General features: G+C 43.2%; 1 protein-coding gene across 2 annotated transcripts in view; it reads right to left on the reverse strand.

The window, feature by feature from the left end:
- The window catches only part of Myo10 (myosin X), a 206216-nt gene that overhangs the window by 43987 nt on the left and 144733 nt on the right, over positions 1-17496 (reverse strand). Inside the window, exon 1 of one of the 2 annotated variants that reach the window (XM_076857321.2) lies at positions 1406-1569. The exons of the other annotated variant lie outside the window; for it this stretch is intronic. Coding sequence (XP_076713436.2) covers positions 1406-1414 — 9 coding nt within the window. The 5' untranslated portion in view covers positions 1415-1569. Of the gene's footprint in view, positions 1-1405; positions 1570-17496 lie in introns of those variants that run through there. 2 annotated transcript variants of the gene reach the window in all.

Consider the following 17496-nt stretch of genomic DNA (forward strand, 5'->3'; position numbering starts at 1 on the left):
TGGATCCCAAGGGTGAACAGAAGGGCACTCTCCAACTGCAGCCATCACATGTGACAACATATTTAACAATGACTGCTTTTGCTTTAATAACAAATGCTCAATGCAACTTGATACATTGTTAAGGGTGTTTCTAACAATTTATTTCTAAGAGGAGTCCTTTCCTTCTTTTCTGGGGAGGTGATTAATTCCAAGTCTAAATATTTAAGTATGATCCCATCTTGATGGTTATGTAAAAGTAAACTTAATTATTTTAATCCATTAAAAATATTTATTGAGGGGCTGGGGTTGTGGCTTAGCAGTAGAGTGCTTGCCTTGATTGTGTGAGGCCCTGGGTTTGATTCCCAGTACCACATATAAATAAATGAATAAAATCAAGGTCCATCATCATCTAAAAAAAAAAAAAAAATTATTGAAAGCCTTCCACAGACGGAGGAACCACTTAAGTGTACGGGATGCACCAAAGCCAAGTCAGCCCTGGCCTGGACCTGACACCCAGGATGCAGGGCTCCACACTGCTTAGCTGCTTAGAATGCAAAATGGCAGTGAGTCCTGAGCTGGTGGTGTCCAGGAGGCCCTGAGCCACAAATGGCCCTAGAGAGCCAGACAAAGACCACAGCAGGACACCCACAGTTCTTGCTGCCCTAGAGGTTTATTCAAGAAGACATTTTTAAAACTCTCTTGTAACACTTAAACCTTCCCTCCACCTTGGTCAATTGTTTTTTTCAAAGTAAACAGCATAACTTTCTAAAATTAAGAAGTTCTACTTCCCCTCATATTTTAAAATGAATCTTGACCTACTCCATGTGAAACACTTTACCTAGTCCATATTATGAGGACTGCTCCCCATCACTCTAAGAAATATATAACATGCTGATTATTTAGTAAATTGAACCATTACATGATTTTTATTTTGATAGATAAATATCATGGGATAGAAAAATACGGCAGCTAACCTTACAGAGAGCATTTTATATATTCGGTATATTTATATTTTGTTCCTCCTTTCAATTTGAAGTGCAACCAAACCTACCTTACTTTCTGGAAATCCCTCTTCAGCTTTAATAAGTTGAGGATTCCATAAGAACCTACCGCAAGTCAATTACATTACACTAATAAAATATCATCCCAGGTCCTACAATAGCTTCGAAGTCTCACCCAGGACCTCCAATCACGCCTCTGACTAGTTCAGAGGACCCTGCAGGTCAGCGCAATCTCTATTTGCTTTCTTAGCCACATCAAACCCACAAAAGCAGAGAAGGAATAAATATTATCAGATAAGAAGTTTATCATGCTTTGAACAGTGTTTCAAAGCCTGGTTACTAAAGCAGCAATATAATTTCCCTGACCTTGAACAGGCAGTAAACAAAAGCCAATTAAACAAGGGACAAAGGCCCTTTGTACTTACATCAGTCATTTCACTCCGGGGCTGTTAAACATTTTACACAGTTGTTGCCACTTGCTAATTTTCAGTTTCCAGAAAAGAGGCAGAAACTAATTTTCCCTGCAGAAAAGGCAACCCCCCCAGGTGAGAAGAGGAAGCTAAATGGTTACATGACTTGCAAAAGTGGAGCTGTGAGTCAGTCCTGGAGGTCAGATTACAGAGTATGGAAATTTCTCACTCAGCAAGGACAGCCTTCAGCCACACCCCTGGCCCCAGAACAGTTATCACCTATCCAAGGAAAACCTGGTCCCCCTGAAGCTGGAAGCTGCCTGCTCACCACAGAACCACACAGACCCACCTGCTCCTTACAAGGAAGAGGGTGAACACAGAAGATATGCACATATGCACATTCCTCTTTCCTGAGGCCCAGCCTGGTCACACCAGACCCTTCACAAACACCAAGCACATGCCAACTCAGACTTCATGTCCAAGGTCCCTGAAGCGTGGCTCCAATCTGCCTTTCCACTCAGTCACAAACCCTGCATTTTAGTTCAATTATAGTTCATTCTAGTTTCTGGATTCACCACTCACTTCCTGTCTTCACCTCAGCGGAAGTAGCCTCTCCACCAGAAATGTCCTCCTTCTAACTCTGGCGTCCGCTGACTTTCAAGGTGTCTCTCAAATGTTCCCTCCTCCATGATATCACTGCCTGAGCATGCAACTGGGTCATCTGCAACCTCCCCCTCCCCCGAATTGCTCAGAGTGACCATGCTCACACTTTCCTTCGTGGCCTGGAACTGCCTGGCATACAGAACTGGCATACCAGGTGCACACTAAGGCTGCTGTGTTGCATCAGAAAAATTGTGGTTCTATTTGTACTTGCTTCTAATGTACATGTTTGGTTAAGAGACATGTTTTTGTCTGTGTAACAGATTTTCAAGAAATGAAAATGGTTTTCGCTGCTTAAACAGTATGTGAGTCTACACAACTACAGTCAACTGATTTTTGACAAATGAGCAAAGGCAATTAAGAGGAGGAGGATAGTCTTTTTAATAAATGGTGCTAGAATAACCAGAAATCAATATGCAAGAAAAAGAATCCATATGCAGGCATTATAACATTTGTAAAAACTAACTGCAAATGGATCATAAACCTGTTTGTATAATGTAAAGCACAAAACTCTTTGAAGAAAACACAGGAGATAATCTAGTGACCATGGATTCAGTGATGATTCAAAAATACAATACCAAAAGTATTGTACATGAAAGGAAAAACTGGTAAGTTGAATTTCATTCAAATTAAGAACCTTTTCTAGGACACTGTTAGGAAAACAAAAAATTAAACAGTAGACTAGAAAATACTGGAAAAATACACATCTGAAAAAAGACTATCAAAAATATACAAAGAACACTAAAACTCCACAGTATGAAAACAACCCAATTTAGCACATGGGCAAATTACCTGAACAGATACTTCCCCAAAGGAGATCTGTAGGTGGCTGATCAGTACATGAAAAGATGCTCAACATCACCTGTGATTAGGCAATTATCAGTCAAAACAACAAGGAGGCACCACTGCATACCTACTAAAACATTAAAATCCAGAAAACAAACAATACCAAATGCTGGAAGGATATATAGCAATGGGAATTCTCGCTCGTAGCTGTCAGTAACGTGAAATGCACAGTCAACTAGGAAGACAGTGTTTTAACAAAGCTCAAAGCCTTAATATATGATCCAGCTAGTGCACTTTCTCATATTTACCAACTGAGCTGAAAACTCATGTCCATGCAAACTCCTACATGTGAACAATTAAATAACCAGGTGGCAGATGGTGGGGACCAGGCTTCCCTCTCATTGGAATGAACCTCTTGCAAGAAAACTGGAGAAAAACAAATTCTATTTAACTAGGTTCCATTGACTTTCATGAAAACAGCAGCAGAATATTCCAGGGTCCTGGGGCCAGCAGGGCTAAGAAGGTAAAGAAGGTTCTTGCTGGTCATAAGACTCAATCAGTCCTCAAGATGGGTCTATAGAGAACATGCCCCCAAACAGCTCCATACCCTATGCTTTTTTCCAATTATTTACAGGGTGGGACTGGCATGCATTTCTATAGGAAAGAGATTGGTGGCCAGACGTGATGAAGGAGTATTTTGGTACACAATTTAATGAGAATGGATGCAAAAGACTAAAGTTGTCTCTTTTTTTGTCATTAACTAGTTTACTGCTGGTAAATGAAAGAAAAAAGCATGCAAAGCATTTGTTTTCAAATGAGGATATATAGAAAGTATCCACAGTAAAAACCCCACAGCTCTTCTAGAGAAAACCACTCTTCCCAGTTTCTTGTGTCTCTTTCTGGATGTGTTCTAAGCATGCATAAATAGAACATGTGTATGTGTGTGCACACGGGCATCTTCATAGGTGTGCAGAGGAACACACTTTGTTTTTTTAAAATGTAAATAAAAACATTCCATCCTTGCCCTTAACACCTAAGGGAGTCCTACAGAATCCTTGTCAAGACTCTTGGGTCTGTCTTTTCCCAGCCGCAAACTTGCCATTACCAGAACACATTTGATCAGATCCCCACTGATGGACCTTTAAGAGGTTTCTAGTTTGTAGTTTTTCCTTATCCAACTTTCAGGATATAAAAAAGCAGAACCACAGGGTCCCAGCACGAGTGTTTCCAGTCAATACCTCCTCCTCTGCCCCCAAGGACTCTGTTTCATGGTCCTACACTTTTGGTGGCCGGTGTCAGAAGCACAGTGAATTGAAGATGACCACTCCAACACCCAGCTCTCCAACCCCTGCATGTGCCGCCCACCTCTACCTCCGTGAAAACCTGGCTCCTGACAAGGCACTCCCCCCTGGGAAAGATCATAGTGCAGGTCTCCCGCCTTTGGCTTATGAAGTGTCAGTGTTCATTCAGTCTTAGTTTGGCCTATCAGTCTCTCAGTCAGAAAGTAATTACTGATGATGGGAAGAATAGGGATTTAACTCTCAGATTTTTCCTATTACATTCTAGAATATGAAATTTGGGAGTTCATCTGTCATACCATTAACAAGGTCATTTAATAATGTTTCTAGTCCAAATGATGAAAATCTGAAGAGATGGATTATGATAATCTGCTAAGTCTTAAACTGAAAATTTAATAATAAAAATAATAGCTACCTAGTCATTGAGCAGAGACTGTTTCTGCCACTGGACTAAGTATTTCTACATGCACTGTTTCATTTAATCTTTAGAATCACCCTAGGAATTACATCAGTCCATGATGATAAAATTAAGCTTGTGATATAAAGCAAAGAAAGGGACCCATTTGGGAAATGCTATTGGTTATCATTTGTGTAGCACTTTAAAACCCACAGGCTACTCTCCATACATGATGATGTCATTTGCTTCTTGCTGCTACCCTGTGAGGAGGGCAAGGTAGCTCTCAGTGTTTGCAAACAGCCTACAGAATGTAAGTTACCAGAGACACATCACATAGCAATTACCAGGGCAGAGGGCAACAGGGACCCAAATCTTCTCAATGTTAGAATCCTTGCAGATCCTGCTAAGGTACCCTAGACTGTAGCAGTGCCTCTCCTTCAGGGGCAGGTTCAAGTACAAAGTGGTCACCATGATCACCTGTGGATGGCTGTCTCCATCGACATGGATTGGCTTCTATTCACAGATCTCTGCAGTGGTAGTGGTGGTGGTGCTGACAGCTGCACTAATTCTGCTGATAGTGATGTCATAAGAAGTCCTGTGAGCAGCAGCACTAGTGACAGCTTTAAAAACGAAGGCTAACGTGTGCTAAGGACTGTGTGCCAGGCACTAACCTAGCTTTTATTTAATCTTAGCAACTCTATGGCATAGGCATTACTGTTACCCCCATTTTACACTCAACCTGAAGCACAGAGAGGTGAATTAATTTGTCTATGATCACAGAGCTCATGCCCAACACAGTCGAGACTCCAATCCAGGCAGAAGGGCATGTAAGTCAACACGATGTACCACATTGCTCTTCCTGCAAGGTGCAAGTTCAGGAAGGGGGAGGAGAGTTCCTGCAGTTCCAAAGCATTCATCATTTAACAATGAAGTTTATTTCCTGGTCATATTTCCTGAATATTCCTGAATGAAATTCAACACAATAGCTATATTGATAGCAGACCAAAATAGAAATCAACTTCTGAGGATTAAAACCCAACTGAGATAATACATATAGTCAAAGCAGGGGCTGGCACAGGACAACCTGAGAGCTACATCCGGCCTGCCATCTGTTTTTGTAAATAAAGTTTTATTGGAACACAGCCATGAATTGTCTGTAACTGATTTCACGATACATGGGCAAAGCCTAAAACATTTACCAGAAGTTTACTGGTCCCTAAATTCAACAACAAAAGCCAGCCCTGGGGATGTAGCTCAGCGCAGAGGCTGTGTTCAGGATGCAGGAGGCCCTGGGTTCCATTCCCAGCAAAGAAAAAAGCAACAACAACAACAACAACAACAAAACAAACAGGCAAAGCAAAGAGGGTATTCGACTAGTGCAAACTGAGTTATTGTCTGAAGTTACTTATATACTAGATTTCAAAAACTTAGTATGAAAAAAACAATGCCAGGTACCTCAATAATTTTGAGACTTTGTATGTTGAAATCATAACATTTTGGATATACTGGGCTAAATATATATTTTACTAAAACTAATTTTGTGAAATTAATTTCGACACTTTTAAATATGGCTAGGGGCTGGGGATGTGGCTCAAGCGGTAGCGCACTCGCCTGGCATGCGTGTGGCCTGGGTTCGATCCTCAGCACCACATACAAACAAAGATGTTGTGTTCACCGAAAACTAAAAAATAAATATTAAAAATTCTCTCTCTCTCTCTCTCTCTAAAAAAATAAATAAATAAATATGGCTATGGGAAAATGTTTAATTGTTTATGTGGCTTATATGTCCACTGGACAATGCTGCTCTAAGAAAATAGAATCTCTGCTCCATAAAGACTTGAAAAATAACAGAAATATAAGGGTAAAATTATAATTCTATTTGCATTTGTTTGACACGTAGAGCATGCTTTATATAAATGAACTGTCCAACAAATTTTGGGCAGGGCAAGGACTGGGGATGGAACCCAGGGGCACTCAACCGCTGAGCCACATCCCCAGCCCTTTTTTGTATTTTATTTAGAGACAGGGTTTCACTGAGTTGTTTAGGGCCTTGCTAAGTTGCTGAGGCTGGCCTTGAATTCACAATCCTCCTGCCTTAGCCTCCCAAACAGCTGGGGTTACAGGTATGTGCCACCGTGCCCAGCTGTCCAACTATTTTAATACAAGGCTTAAAGACTAAACATATTACTTCTTACCAACATTTATTATTTCGAGTTGAAAAACAACACTTAGGCAAAAAAAAAAAAAAGTGAACTAGAAGAGACCTAATAGTTCTCACCAGGCCAATGAGTCTGAAGACTTTCCATTAACTTTAAATAACATGTATGAAATATCTTTCAAAAGTAGAAACAATGATTCTCAAATAATATGTGTTAATCTTACAAATTTCCATTTAATTTCCAAAGGCACCCCAAGATTTCTAGAACATTACGTTTTTGACTTTTGTTTTTGAAACAAGCCAGTGAACCCAGCACTTCAGTGCCTAAGGGAATGATGAAAGAGAGCCACCTAGGGACTGTGGGCTAAAGCTGGGCAGAATAGGCCCACATCGTCCTGCTCTGTCCTGTCTGGCAAGGAAACGCCTGGTGGGCGTTTCAGCATGCAGTGTGAGCCCTCCTCTCGCAGGGTGTCATGGGACACTTACCCACCGCAATCTTAGCTACCACTGTGTGCCTGTCACACACTTGTTTCCAAAGCCCAGGGGTGGCTGGAAAACCACACACACTGAGCATCTGGTCAAGCGCTTCCTTGTGGCACAGCAATGGAGGCCTGACCTCCTCCGGTTTCTTCTTCCCTTCTTTCTCCCTCTGGTTTCCTGATGTCACAGACCCTGCACCTGCTGCTCTCACCTCCCCCTCCCTCCATGGCCAGGCACTGGAACCCACTGTGAGGGGTGGGGGGGGGACCGGGGACTCCCCCACTGTGCGCCTCTGGTCACTCCATTCTTAGGAGGTCTGGGCAGTTCTTCACGCCTGAATGCCAGCTCCCTTGGGGACAAGGCACCTGGGGGCTTTCCTATGGTGCACGCTCCTGCTGCCCTGCCAGGAAGCAGAGTTCTCCTGCTAAAGGAAGCCCCGGCCTGCTGAAAGGGGGCTGCCATCAATCTTCAACACTGAAAGGAAAGCAACTTTCTCTCTTTTGAATTAAAGTGAAACACCAAACAATGGCACTAATATTCAAATATGGATTGCTACATACAGGGACTTTTCTTATCTTAACTAAATCTCAAAGAGCTCTCTTAAAACCAGTGGGCAAGACAGGATTATCATTCCCTTCCAGACATGGACACAATCAAGTGGCTTGCCCAAGGTCACATGACCAGTGACCTCAAGGGCCTGTGCTCTTCCTCAGAGGAAAACCCCCAGCAGGCCCTGTGCTGGGTGCCAGTCCATGCTGAGACCCAAGCTGAAGGTGAGAGTGCGCATTTAAGAACTTTTATACCAGTTTGACACAACTGCATCATTTTATTGTGTTTTTCAAAAATATCAATCCATAATGAATAAGGAATAAAAAATTTGTTCCTATGCCACATATAGTTGGAGAGGTGCTGTTCTAGAAGGTACCAATGCTAATTTTGAGTACTATGTGAACAATCTTTCTTCATATTAGTATGTATGCAGCTCTGCCATTATTACAATATTACTCAGTAACTGCCTAAAGTTCTAATGTTTAACACCAAATCAGGCTTAATGGATGAAGAAAAGGTATTGAAATCTTTCTTTGAAGTTGTCAGAAATAAAAAATGTTTAATCACAAAATCTGATATCACATTGTTAAAAGTCCTCTAGTTTGCACACAAAATAAAATCTGAACATTTCTGTATTTCTTTCTTTTTTTAAAAAATTTTTTAAATTTATTTTTTAGTTTTCAGCAGACACAACATCTTTGTTTGTATGTGGTGCTGAGGATGGAACCCGGGCCGCACGCATGCCAGGCGAGCGCACTACTGCCCGAGCCACATCCCCAGCCCCAACATTTCTGTATTTCTGCCTTTCCATCTTATCCCTCGTGTCTATAGTTTCACCCTCTAGGGGGACCCAACAGCTACCCCTTGTTAAAGGAACTCTAACTATATTCAGGGCAGTGTCTTGGGGATGAGATCATTCCACGCCAGCCACATCAGCTCGTTCACCTTTGCCAGATATTCACTTTCTTGGCTTCCAGTGCAGCCAGGCTTAGTCCTGGCCATAGAACCAGGCAGAGAAGCCAGCACCAGGGAGATGGGAGACAAACCTACCAAGGGACTCCTGGGAAAGACTTTCCTTCCTAACAAAAAGACAGGAGCCAGAGAGGAGTCTCTTTGGCTCAGCTTTCTCCCTAGGATTAATGTTTACTCTGAGTAGACAAGGGCTTTGTGATGGGGGTGTAGCTCAATGGTGCCTAACAATGCATAGGACCTTGGGTTCAATAAGAAAGAAAGGAAAGAAAGAAAGAAAGAAATGGGGGGAGGGAGGGAGGGAGGGAAAGAAAGAAAAAAGAGAGAAAGAAAGAGAAAGAGAGAAAGAGAGAAAAAGAGAGAAAGAAAGAAAAACTGTTGAAAAAAACTGAATGACTATGTTCTGTGAGGCTGCAAGGTTTGCAGCTATAGCATCTACTTTGTAAAACTGAAGAAAGACTGAGAATGGCAGATGGCCTTGACTAGAATTCCCGACAATGTGGACAATACCCTTTTTTTGGTGGTACTGGGGACGAACTCAGGGCCATATACATGCTAGGCAATGCTCTACCAGTGAACTGTATCCCTAGCCTTTTATTTGTTTCTTTTTTTTTTTTTTTGCGGGGGTGGGGGGGTCGAACCAGGGATTGAACTCAGGGGCATTCAACCACTGAGCTATGTCCTCAACCCTATTTTGTATTTTATTTAGAGACAGGGTCTCACTGAGTTGCTTAGCACTCGCTTTTGCTGAGGCTGGCTTTGAACTCAAGATCCTCCTGCCTCAGCCTCCAGAGCTGCTGAGATTACAGGCATGCACCATCACACCTGGTCTTTTGTTTCATTTTTAAATTTTTATTTTGCAACAGGGTGTTACAAGTTGCCCAAACTGACCTTGAATTTGTAATCCTCCTGCCTCAGCCTTTCTAGTTGCTAGGAGTACAGGTATGTACCACCTATACCTGGCTCAAAAGTGTCTTATTAAATGTGACATTTACATAATTTAACTGCACAGGTCACTGTTGAGTTATGGTCTTACCCATGGAGAGTGGAAGGCTTCCCTGGGGTGCAGGGGGACTGAAAGGCAGTAAGTGCACATGGTTTACCTGTGTAAGCTACTGGTGGATGGAAGAGGTTCCCAAAGAGAGGGGAAGGAGTGCTCCCAAGGAAGAGGGGAACTCCCCAGGGAAGAGGTTCAATCTTGGTAATGTGAAGATCCAGCTAGGTCACCACAGGGGGTGGAAAAAATCCCTAGCACCAAAAACAAAAATAAAAAAGACCAAGGTCTACCTAGTAACTGCAAGGATGGTGCAGAGTTGGAAACTCCACTAAGTTAGTCAGCTAACTCTGTGAACCTTGAAAATATCCCCAGGGCAAGTTGGTATGGAGCAGGGTGAGCAGTACCGATGCCAAGGCCAGAAAGAAATCAGGGGCAGCGGTCAAGTTCAGGTTAGAAAAGCCCGAATCAAACAGAACAGAGGCCCAGGTTTCCCAGACAGAAATCAGATGAGAATGACCAGGTGGTGGCCTCATCCAAAGCACCCAATGCCCAGGCAACCTGAGATGGGGGAGTTTTAGGAACACGGTACTTAAGATACAATGAGGATTAGACAGAGGGAGTGAGACCTGGAGAAAGGGTTCCCTGTAGGTGAAGAGGCAAAACAGGCTAAAGACAGATGTTCTCAGTGCTTTGGTGAATTACAAGGGGAGGTCATGTGCTGGGGGCCAGTGATATCAAGGTTCAGGGTGTGGAAAGGTGTCAGGGTAATTAGGAGCAGGAACGCTGTACCCAAGGACACTGTAAATGTGGACCAGAATTGGTCAAAAGAATGTTCTTTTTTTCTCTCTTTTTGTGGTGCTGGGTATGGAACCCAGGATCTCAAACATGCTAGGCAAGTGCTTTACCACTAAGCTACATCCTGAGCACATTTTTTAAAAATTGTCCAGCAACCGTGGGTAATCTGAGGGTGAGAGCAAAATTGGACATGACCCAAGACAGGACTGGCGACAGGATGAGAGGCCAGGGAGCCTCTGAACCCTGGGATTTTATAGGGGATGCGAGTTTATGACCATAGATCACTGCCCGAGTTCACTTTGTGAACATTCAAATTTGAACATTTGGATTTGAGCACTCGCTTTTTAGAATATAAACGCTATACTGCAGTTGGGAACAAATAGTCTAAGGTTAACATATAAACCCAAGGCAAAAAAAAAAAAAAGAAATTCTAAGGGGGCTCATGGGGACACTAAGTAAGGACTGAGGGGCTTGTGTGGCAAAAAGCAACAGTTTCACTCTTCTGGGACGACAGGAGCAGGCTGGAGGAGGATATCTTAAATGATGGACAGATCATATAAATTTAAAATTAAGAGGTTAGTAATTTGAGATATTTTAAAAAGGAATTCTGAGAGTTGATTAAATGTGCTGTAAGGCTTGGGGCATGGCTTGGTGGTGGGACACAAGCTGTGCATGCTGGAGGCCCCGGTTCCATTCCCAGAATAATAATAAAAAAAAAGTATTACAAAAATCTCTCAAAAAACCCAGAGAGGTGGGGATGTAGCTAGTGGTCCAGCCCTTGCCTAGCAATGTGTTCCATTCCAAGCACTGCAAAAAGAAAAGAAAAAGCCAGAGAGAGTGGGGAGGGAAGCAGGGACTAAATCAGACCAAAGACCCTGGAAAAGACAATAGAAAGTGCAAAATTCTCCCCGTGCAGCCCCCCTCCTAGGTACAACCGCTGCCTTCCTGCCCAGTGAACCTGATGAAACCTTTTTATCTCACAAATCTAAACCTCAGTCTCCCTCTACGGTCACTGCTCTGCTCCTACCATTCACCACACTGACCAGGTCATGGGCCCCTTATTCAGATGGCTCTGGAAAATCACGCTGAGAAATACAAATTAGGAGGGCAGCTGTCTCTCTTTGTGGATGTTGGCAAGAAGGGCCATCGGTCATCAAAATGCTAAAACAGCTGCAGAACTCACTGAGTCACTTGTCAACCCCTAAGGCTATGCAATCAGGATGCTGAACTAGAAACAGGAGTAAAATAAGGGGTCCAGGGGCCCAGCAAGTCACAGGCTTCAATGTCCAAAGCCCGGAACACTGTCACTGAGGTCTGGAAGGCTTCAGAGTGACGTTCTTATAATACCACAGTAACAGCCTCATAAGACCTGCCACCCTGGTAGTGTGACTCGGTGTATAGATGATAATCAAGACAATATACATGCATGGTTCCTTGCTTCAATGTGCTTGAATTTCAGAGACACAAAACTTCTAATTCTCTGGAGGATAGAATTTACTCATCATACTTAGTTAAAAAAAAAAAAAGTTTGTTGTTGTTTTTTCTAAATTTAGTATGCAAAGAAAAACAATGGCTCTCAGAGTCAAACAAATAAATAAAAAATCAGACTAGAACTCAGAAGTCTAAACTCTCACAAAGAAGTGAAAACAAAATTTAGAAAAACACACAGACACCAAACATGAGAACGAGGGGCAGAATCTGGCTGGAGCTGGAAGGGCTGAGGGCTTCACACCCTGCTCTGGATACAGGAAAAACCAGATGTAGGGGTTTCATTTGCATAAAAATATACAGCCCAGAAAAAACTTCTTCCATAATGAATATAGCTGATGTATAAATATTCCTGAAGATATACTAAAATAACAGAAGAAAAGAAAAAATAACAGAAATTTACTTGAAAACTGCTCAATGCTGTGTGCTAAGTAGTAATTTGCTGGTAAGTACTGTCCAGAGGGAAGGCTGGCCGGATGGGAAGGGGCTTTGCTGAGATCCGCATTCTAGGAGTCCTTTCTCCTGCTTATTCATGTATCAAAGTGGTTGTCTGCGTGTCATAATGGGAAATTAGCCAGCCTGCGATCACAGCCAATATCTGTTAAGTATAAATTAGAAACACCACAAAATATTGCACTGAGCAGTTGGGAGTTGCTAGGGAACAGGAGGTCAGGCAGCATTCAGAGGCCAGGTTATTCCCATCCTCAGGGACTCTCCAGGACTCTACTCATGCTGGACTCTAAGCACAGTGGGCACCAGGGCCTGGAGGGCCCAGCATCCCAGCTCCACACCCAGCCAGGCCCTCTAGGCTTCTGTGCTGCACAGTCCAAGTTGCTTAAATCTGGAGGCCCCCTCCCAGCAGCAGGCTCCCACCCTCAGGAAAGTGTCCAATGCACAAGGTACCATATTGGTGTCATGTGCAAACTGGTCCCTTTCTGCAAGACACTGGTGTCTAGGATTAGTGTGAAAGCTATAAACAGAACGCTCCACCAACTAAGTAAAACCTTCAAAAAAATAAAAGCAGCTGTGGGATGTGGCTCAGTGGTAAAGCTCTTGCCTGACCTTTGAAAGGCCCTGGGTTCAAGCCCCAGAACAGCAAAAAATACATAAAATCATTAATTAAAAAATAAAAGGGATTTTTAAAAAGGGAATGGGGAATATATGCTCCTAAACCCAAGGGTCAGGAAACAGAAGACTGCACTGTGACAATATTTCCCCTACCTGCTCTTAGAACGACATCTTGCACACATTTCATTAGTGATTCTGGGTACTTAACATTGACCCATCTTCGAGTTAAAGACCAGTTTACAGGGTCCTGATATTAACTTTTCCATGAATTCATCTTTCTCTGTGTCTATGCCAAAATGAATAGGGGTCCTTCACAATTTGTAGCTGGAAATGTGCTGCCAAGTTTAATAAATGGTAATAAGTTCAAATTACAAATTATGAGAGGAAATGAATCCTTCTTTTGCTGGATGGTTGCAACAATCAGCATCAGAGTCACCACCAAAGTACCTGTTGTTTTTCTCCACAATGATGAACGTGGTAACCACTGTACACTAGCACTGGGACCACAAGTGGTGACGTGCCAGAGTGAGGAGTTCAGGACATGCTCAGTTATCAATCCTCAAACCCACCCCCAAAACGAGAGAACTCTGTCCTCGCATCATCCATGAGAAAACTGAGCACTTCAGTGAGAGGCCAATGACCCATTATTGGCCAAAGGCAGGAGGAGTCTCTGCAGAACTTCTGAAAGGCCCTGGGTTCAAGTCCCAGAATAGTTCCTGATATGTGACACCTCCTGAGAGTATCGTTCATTGTTTTACTCCAGAAGTGCTAGAAAGATGACCTGCTTTGTCTCTTGTTAACCACATGCAGGCTACAGCACAGGCTGCTTTAGTCCCTGGGCAAACAGCAACAAAATCATGTTTTTCAAGAATCTTGAGGGCCTTCTGCTATTACCCTGAAAGATGTAGGAAAATGGTCCAGGGTTAATTAATAAATTGCTATGGAGTGACCAGGCCAGCAGGATATAAGTGCAGGATGGAGCTGAAATTCTGAAACACACAACAAAAACAATGAGACCAGGCCATAGGGTGAATGCTGTTTAGACATTCACTACTAGGACACATCATACATGGAATACTCTCAAAAATCCTCCAGGGTCTGTCTCTGCACTTTCCTACCCATGTTTTGGCACCACAAACCATGATCTGTCAGCCAGTCAGTAAAGAGTGAATGGAAAGAGAAGGAACTTGAACCTGGCCTGTGCATCTCTTTACTCCTTCCAATATTTCTGCACCCATCCCCTCAATACAGCTAGCATGCATCTATACAGTCTCTATTCATACTCCCTTGATCAGTGCCCCCTCCAGGCCCCGCATCTTTGGGCAATCAGCAGTCTCCACAGCACCCAATAGGGTGCAATCTGTTTTAGGTATGCAGCTGCACACCCACCAAAAGAACCAGAACAAAGAACAAAAAAAAGCCTGTGCACCCAGGCCAGTTGCTAAAGGCTCTTTTGAGTATTCCCAGGCCTCCTGCTACGTGCCATAACAAGCAGAGTGGATGCGCTAGGAGCAGGAAAGGTGAGTCACAGAGAACAAGTGGCGATTGTCTTGCAGTTCCTTTTTTAAAATTGAGCATGAGAAGGGAAACGCTTTTGCCCTACGGACCTCAGCTGAGCCTGAGTTTTTATCAAGCAGGAAAGGCCTCAAGCCTGCCCCGGATAGCAGGAGCTGTCCAAAAAGAAGTGGCCCGTTTGCTAATGCAGCCAGGCTGCAAATGAAGTTTCTCTGAAGATGACCAGTCGCCCAGAGCTTCCTGTGCAGGTTTTGTGCCCATTTTTCCGCCTTGAATGACTGACCCTGAGCACCCTCACAGGCTGTCAGAACTCTGGAAATCAGAGTCAAATGACATCACCACCAGCTTGGACCTGCCCTTCTACCTCACACAGGACCTCATTTACCTAATTTGCAAGATATGGCTGATGGAAACCTCTACAGGCGGCCAATATGTGCACCTGTGGGTCCAGGGTACACTGACCAGAGCTCTGCAGGAGGTGATGGAATGCAATCAATCAAACACACAGAACCTTCCAGAGTAAACACCAAAGCAAGGAAGAATAATTTTCCTCTGCATGTCCTCAAGCCACAATTCACATGGTAACAATGTTTTATGTCCAACTACACTAATCCCATGAGATGTCTGTCTCTCTGACTCAATGTCTTAATTCTCTAGTAAGTATTGTAAGAATGACTCAATGTCTTAATTCTCTAGTAAGTATTGTAAGAACCTTATTTAAACTTAGTTGTCTCCTAAGAAAACAGCATGGACAACATGTGCCTAAAAGATTTTGCATTTAAATCTGGTCTTTTTGCCTATCAGTCCAAAAAGTGAAATCTCAGTTATCTAAATTTACCCATATTCTTACCTCATTTTCTTGTTTATCCAACAAGATCTTTTTAAAAGATGTCAAACATTTATTTTCTAGTAAAAATTCCACCTTCATAAACGAGGAGGGGAGGTAGAAGATGCTACAGTATCTTTAATGGGGCCACTTTAATTCTGATGGAGGCAAAATGTGAGTAGTATATACAGTATAATTCCAAAGCCAAACAGTATTTCCTTTGAAGTGAAATACTGACAAATGGAGTGTCTGGCACACTTTAATGAGCTGCTTTATCCTTTCAGAGTGGCTGAAAGTAGGGCATCCATTCATCTGAGGAAGTGGACAGCACAGAGCTGCTGCACAATGGTGCAGGACACAGGCACAGAAAGTCCCCCCCACCACTCCCCCCACCCCACCCCACATTTCCAGTCTCTAACACCATGCAGGGGAAAAGAAAAAGACATGCTTCACTTAATGACTCAACGTACCCCACCTGGAAAACAGTAAATGACACACAATTTCCTATGGTCACATTAAATAGTAAAACATAAGGTTAAAAGCAATAAGAAATGCATAATAAAAATTAACTTGGGTGTAGATTTTCTTTCTGGAGAATAAGTGAAAAGAAGGTTAGAGAAGAGGAGAAAAGAACCAAAACCAAATTTTGCTCAGCTCTGACATCCGACCCCATGGTTTTCAAGGAGTGGCAGTTTAGATTTCTGGAGGAAGGGGCTGTCACTGGGTTAACAACTGGGCTGGTGTTCGAAGATCCTATAAAGCACAGGAAAGACCCCAACAAGGAAGTGTCCACAGTGTCAAGGTTCAGGGATGCTGCTTGAACCCGATAATGAAGAAAATGCTTATGAATCACCTTTCTAAAAGGCAGCCGAGAAGGGAGGGGAAGAATGTGAAATTTAGTTATGGACACACTTCTATTCCAGGTACTAGAAGCACAAAGTAGAAAACCCCCGGGGAACTAGAACAGAAAGAGTAAGTCACAGAACTGGAGGAGACGGTGGGAGCAAAGCTGAAAGGAGGGTTCTGAGCTGGGAAGGTGGTGCAGAGGTACCGGTACTCACTCAGCTGCGAGCTCCAGGGAGAGAAGGCGGCCTTTCTTGGGGAGCAGAGCAGGTGAGGAGGCGAGGGCAGAGCCCTAGGCCGTGCCTCCATCTAGAGGAGCCAGTCAAGAGCCTGGCATGGGGGTGGGGAGGCCTGGTCAAGGTGCCAAGAAGGAGGGGTGGTTAGCGGTGTCCTGGGTCTAGGGGAGTGGGTGGGGATTAGGAGGCTGGGCAGGGAAACCCTGCAACAGAAAGCAGCAGGCAGAAGGGGGCCCAGCGCCACACAGATCCCACAGGCCTTAGAAATGAGACATGGGTACAGACTTTTTGAACAAATGTTTAGCAGTGAAGAGAAAATTGCTTAAGGTGGGATCCAGTCAAAATTCCTATTCACCTGTTTCCTCCCTTTTTCAGCATCTGTATCTATCCTTCTCTTTATATATCTTCCAAGGTAAGCAAGAGAAACTAACAGGGAAAAAAAACAGAATGAAATGATCCTTTTGAAAAGCCTGCAATAATCTGAACTCTGGGCAGTAAAGCACATTAATAGTAGTTTCTTCAAATAATCACAGGTCCTGGGACGTTATTAAAAAGCAACACAAAAGCCAGGAGTGGTCATGCATGCCTGTAATCCCAATGATTTGGGAGACTGAAGCAGGGGAATTGCAATTTTGAGGTCAGCCTCAGCAACTGAGTGAGGTCCTAAAATTTCTAGCAAAATCCTGTCTGAGAATAGAAAACAAAATGAACTGGGGACACAGCTCAGTGGCAAAGTGCCCCTGGGTTCAATTCCTAGTACCAAAATCAAAATAAATAAATAAAGGACTGGGTTTGCTGCTTAGTGGTAGAGCATTTGCCTAGCATTTGTGAGGCACTGGGACTGATTCTCAGCACTATATGTAAATAAATGAATAAAAATTACAAATAAAGCAACACAAAACCAACAATATCATTCAATAATCACACTGCCAAAGTTATCTCGATATTTTAACTTGTGTGCTTTCTTATTATACCTCTAATAATGTCAGGTTGGGCATGGTGGCAAACACCTGTAATCCCAGCTACTTGGGAGGCTGAGGC

This window comes from Callospermophilus lateralis, chromosome 5 (assembly GCF_048772815.1).
Source record: "Callospermophilus lateralis isolate mCalLat2 chromosome 5, mCalLat2.hap1, whole genome shotgun sequence".
Taxonomy (NCBI): Eukaryota; Metazoa; Chordata; class Mammalia; order Rodentia; family Sciuridae; genus Callospermophilus; species Callospermophilus lateralis.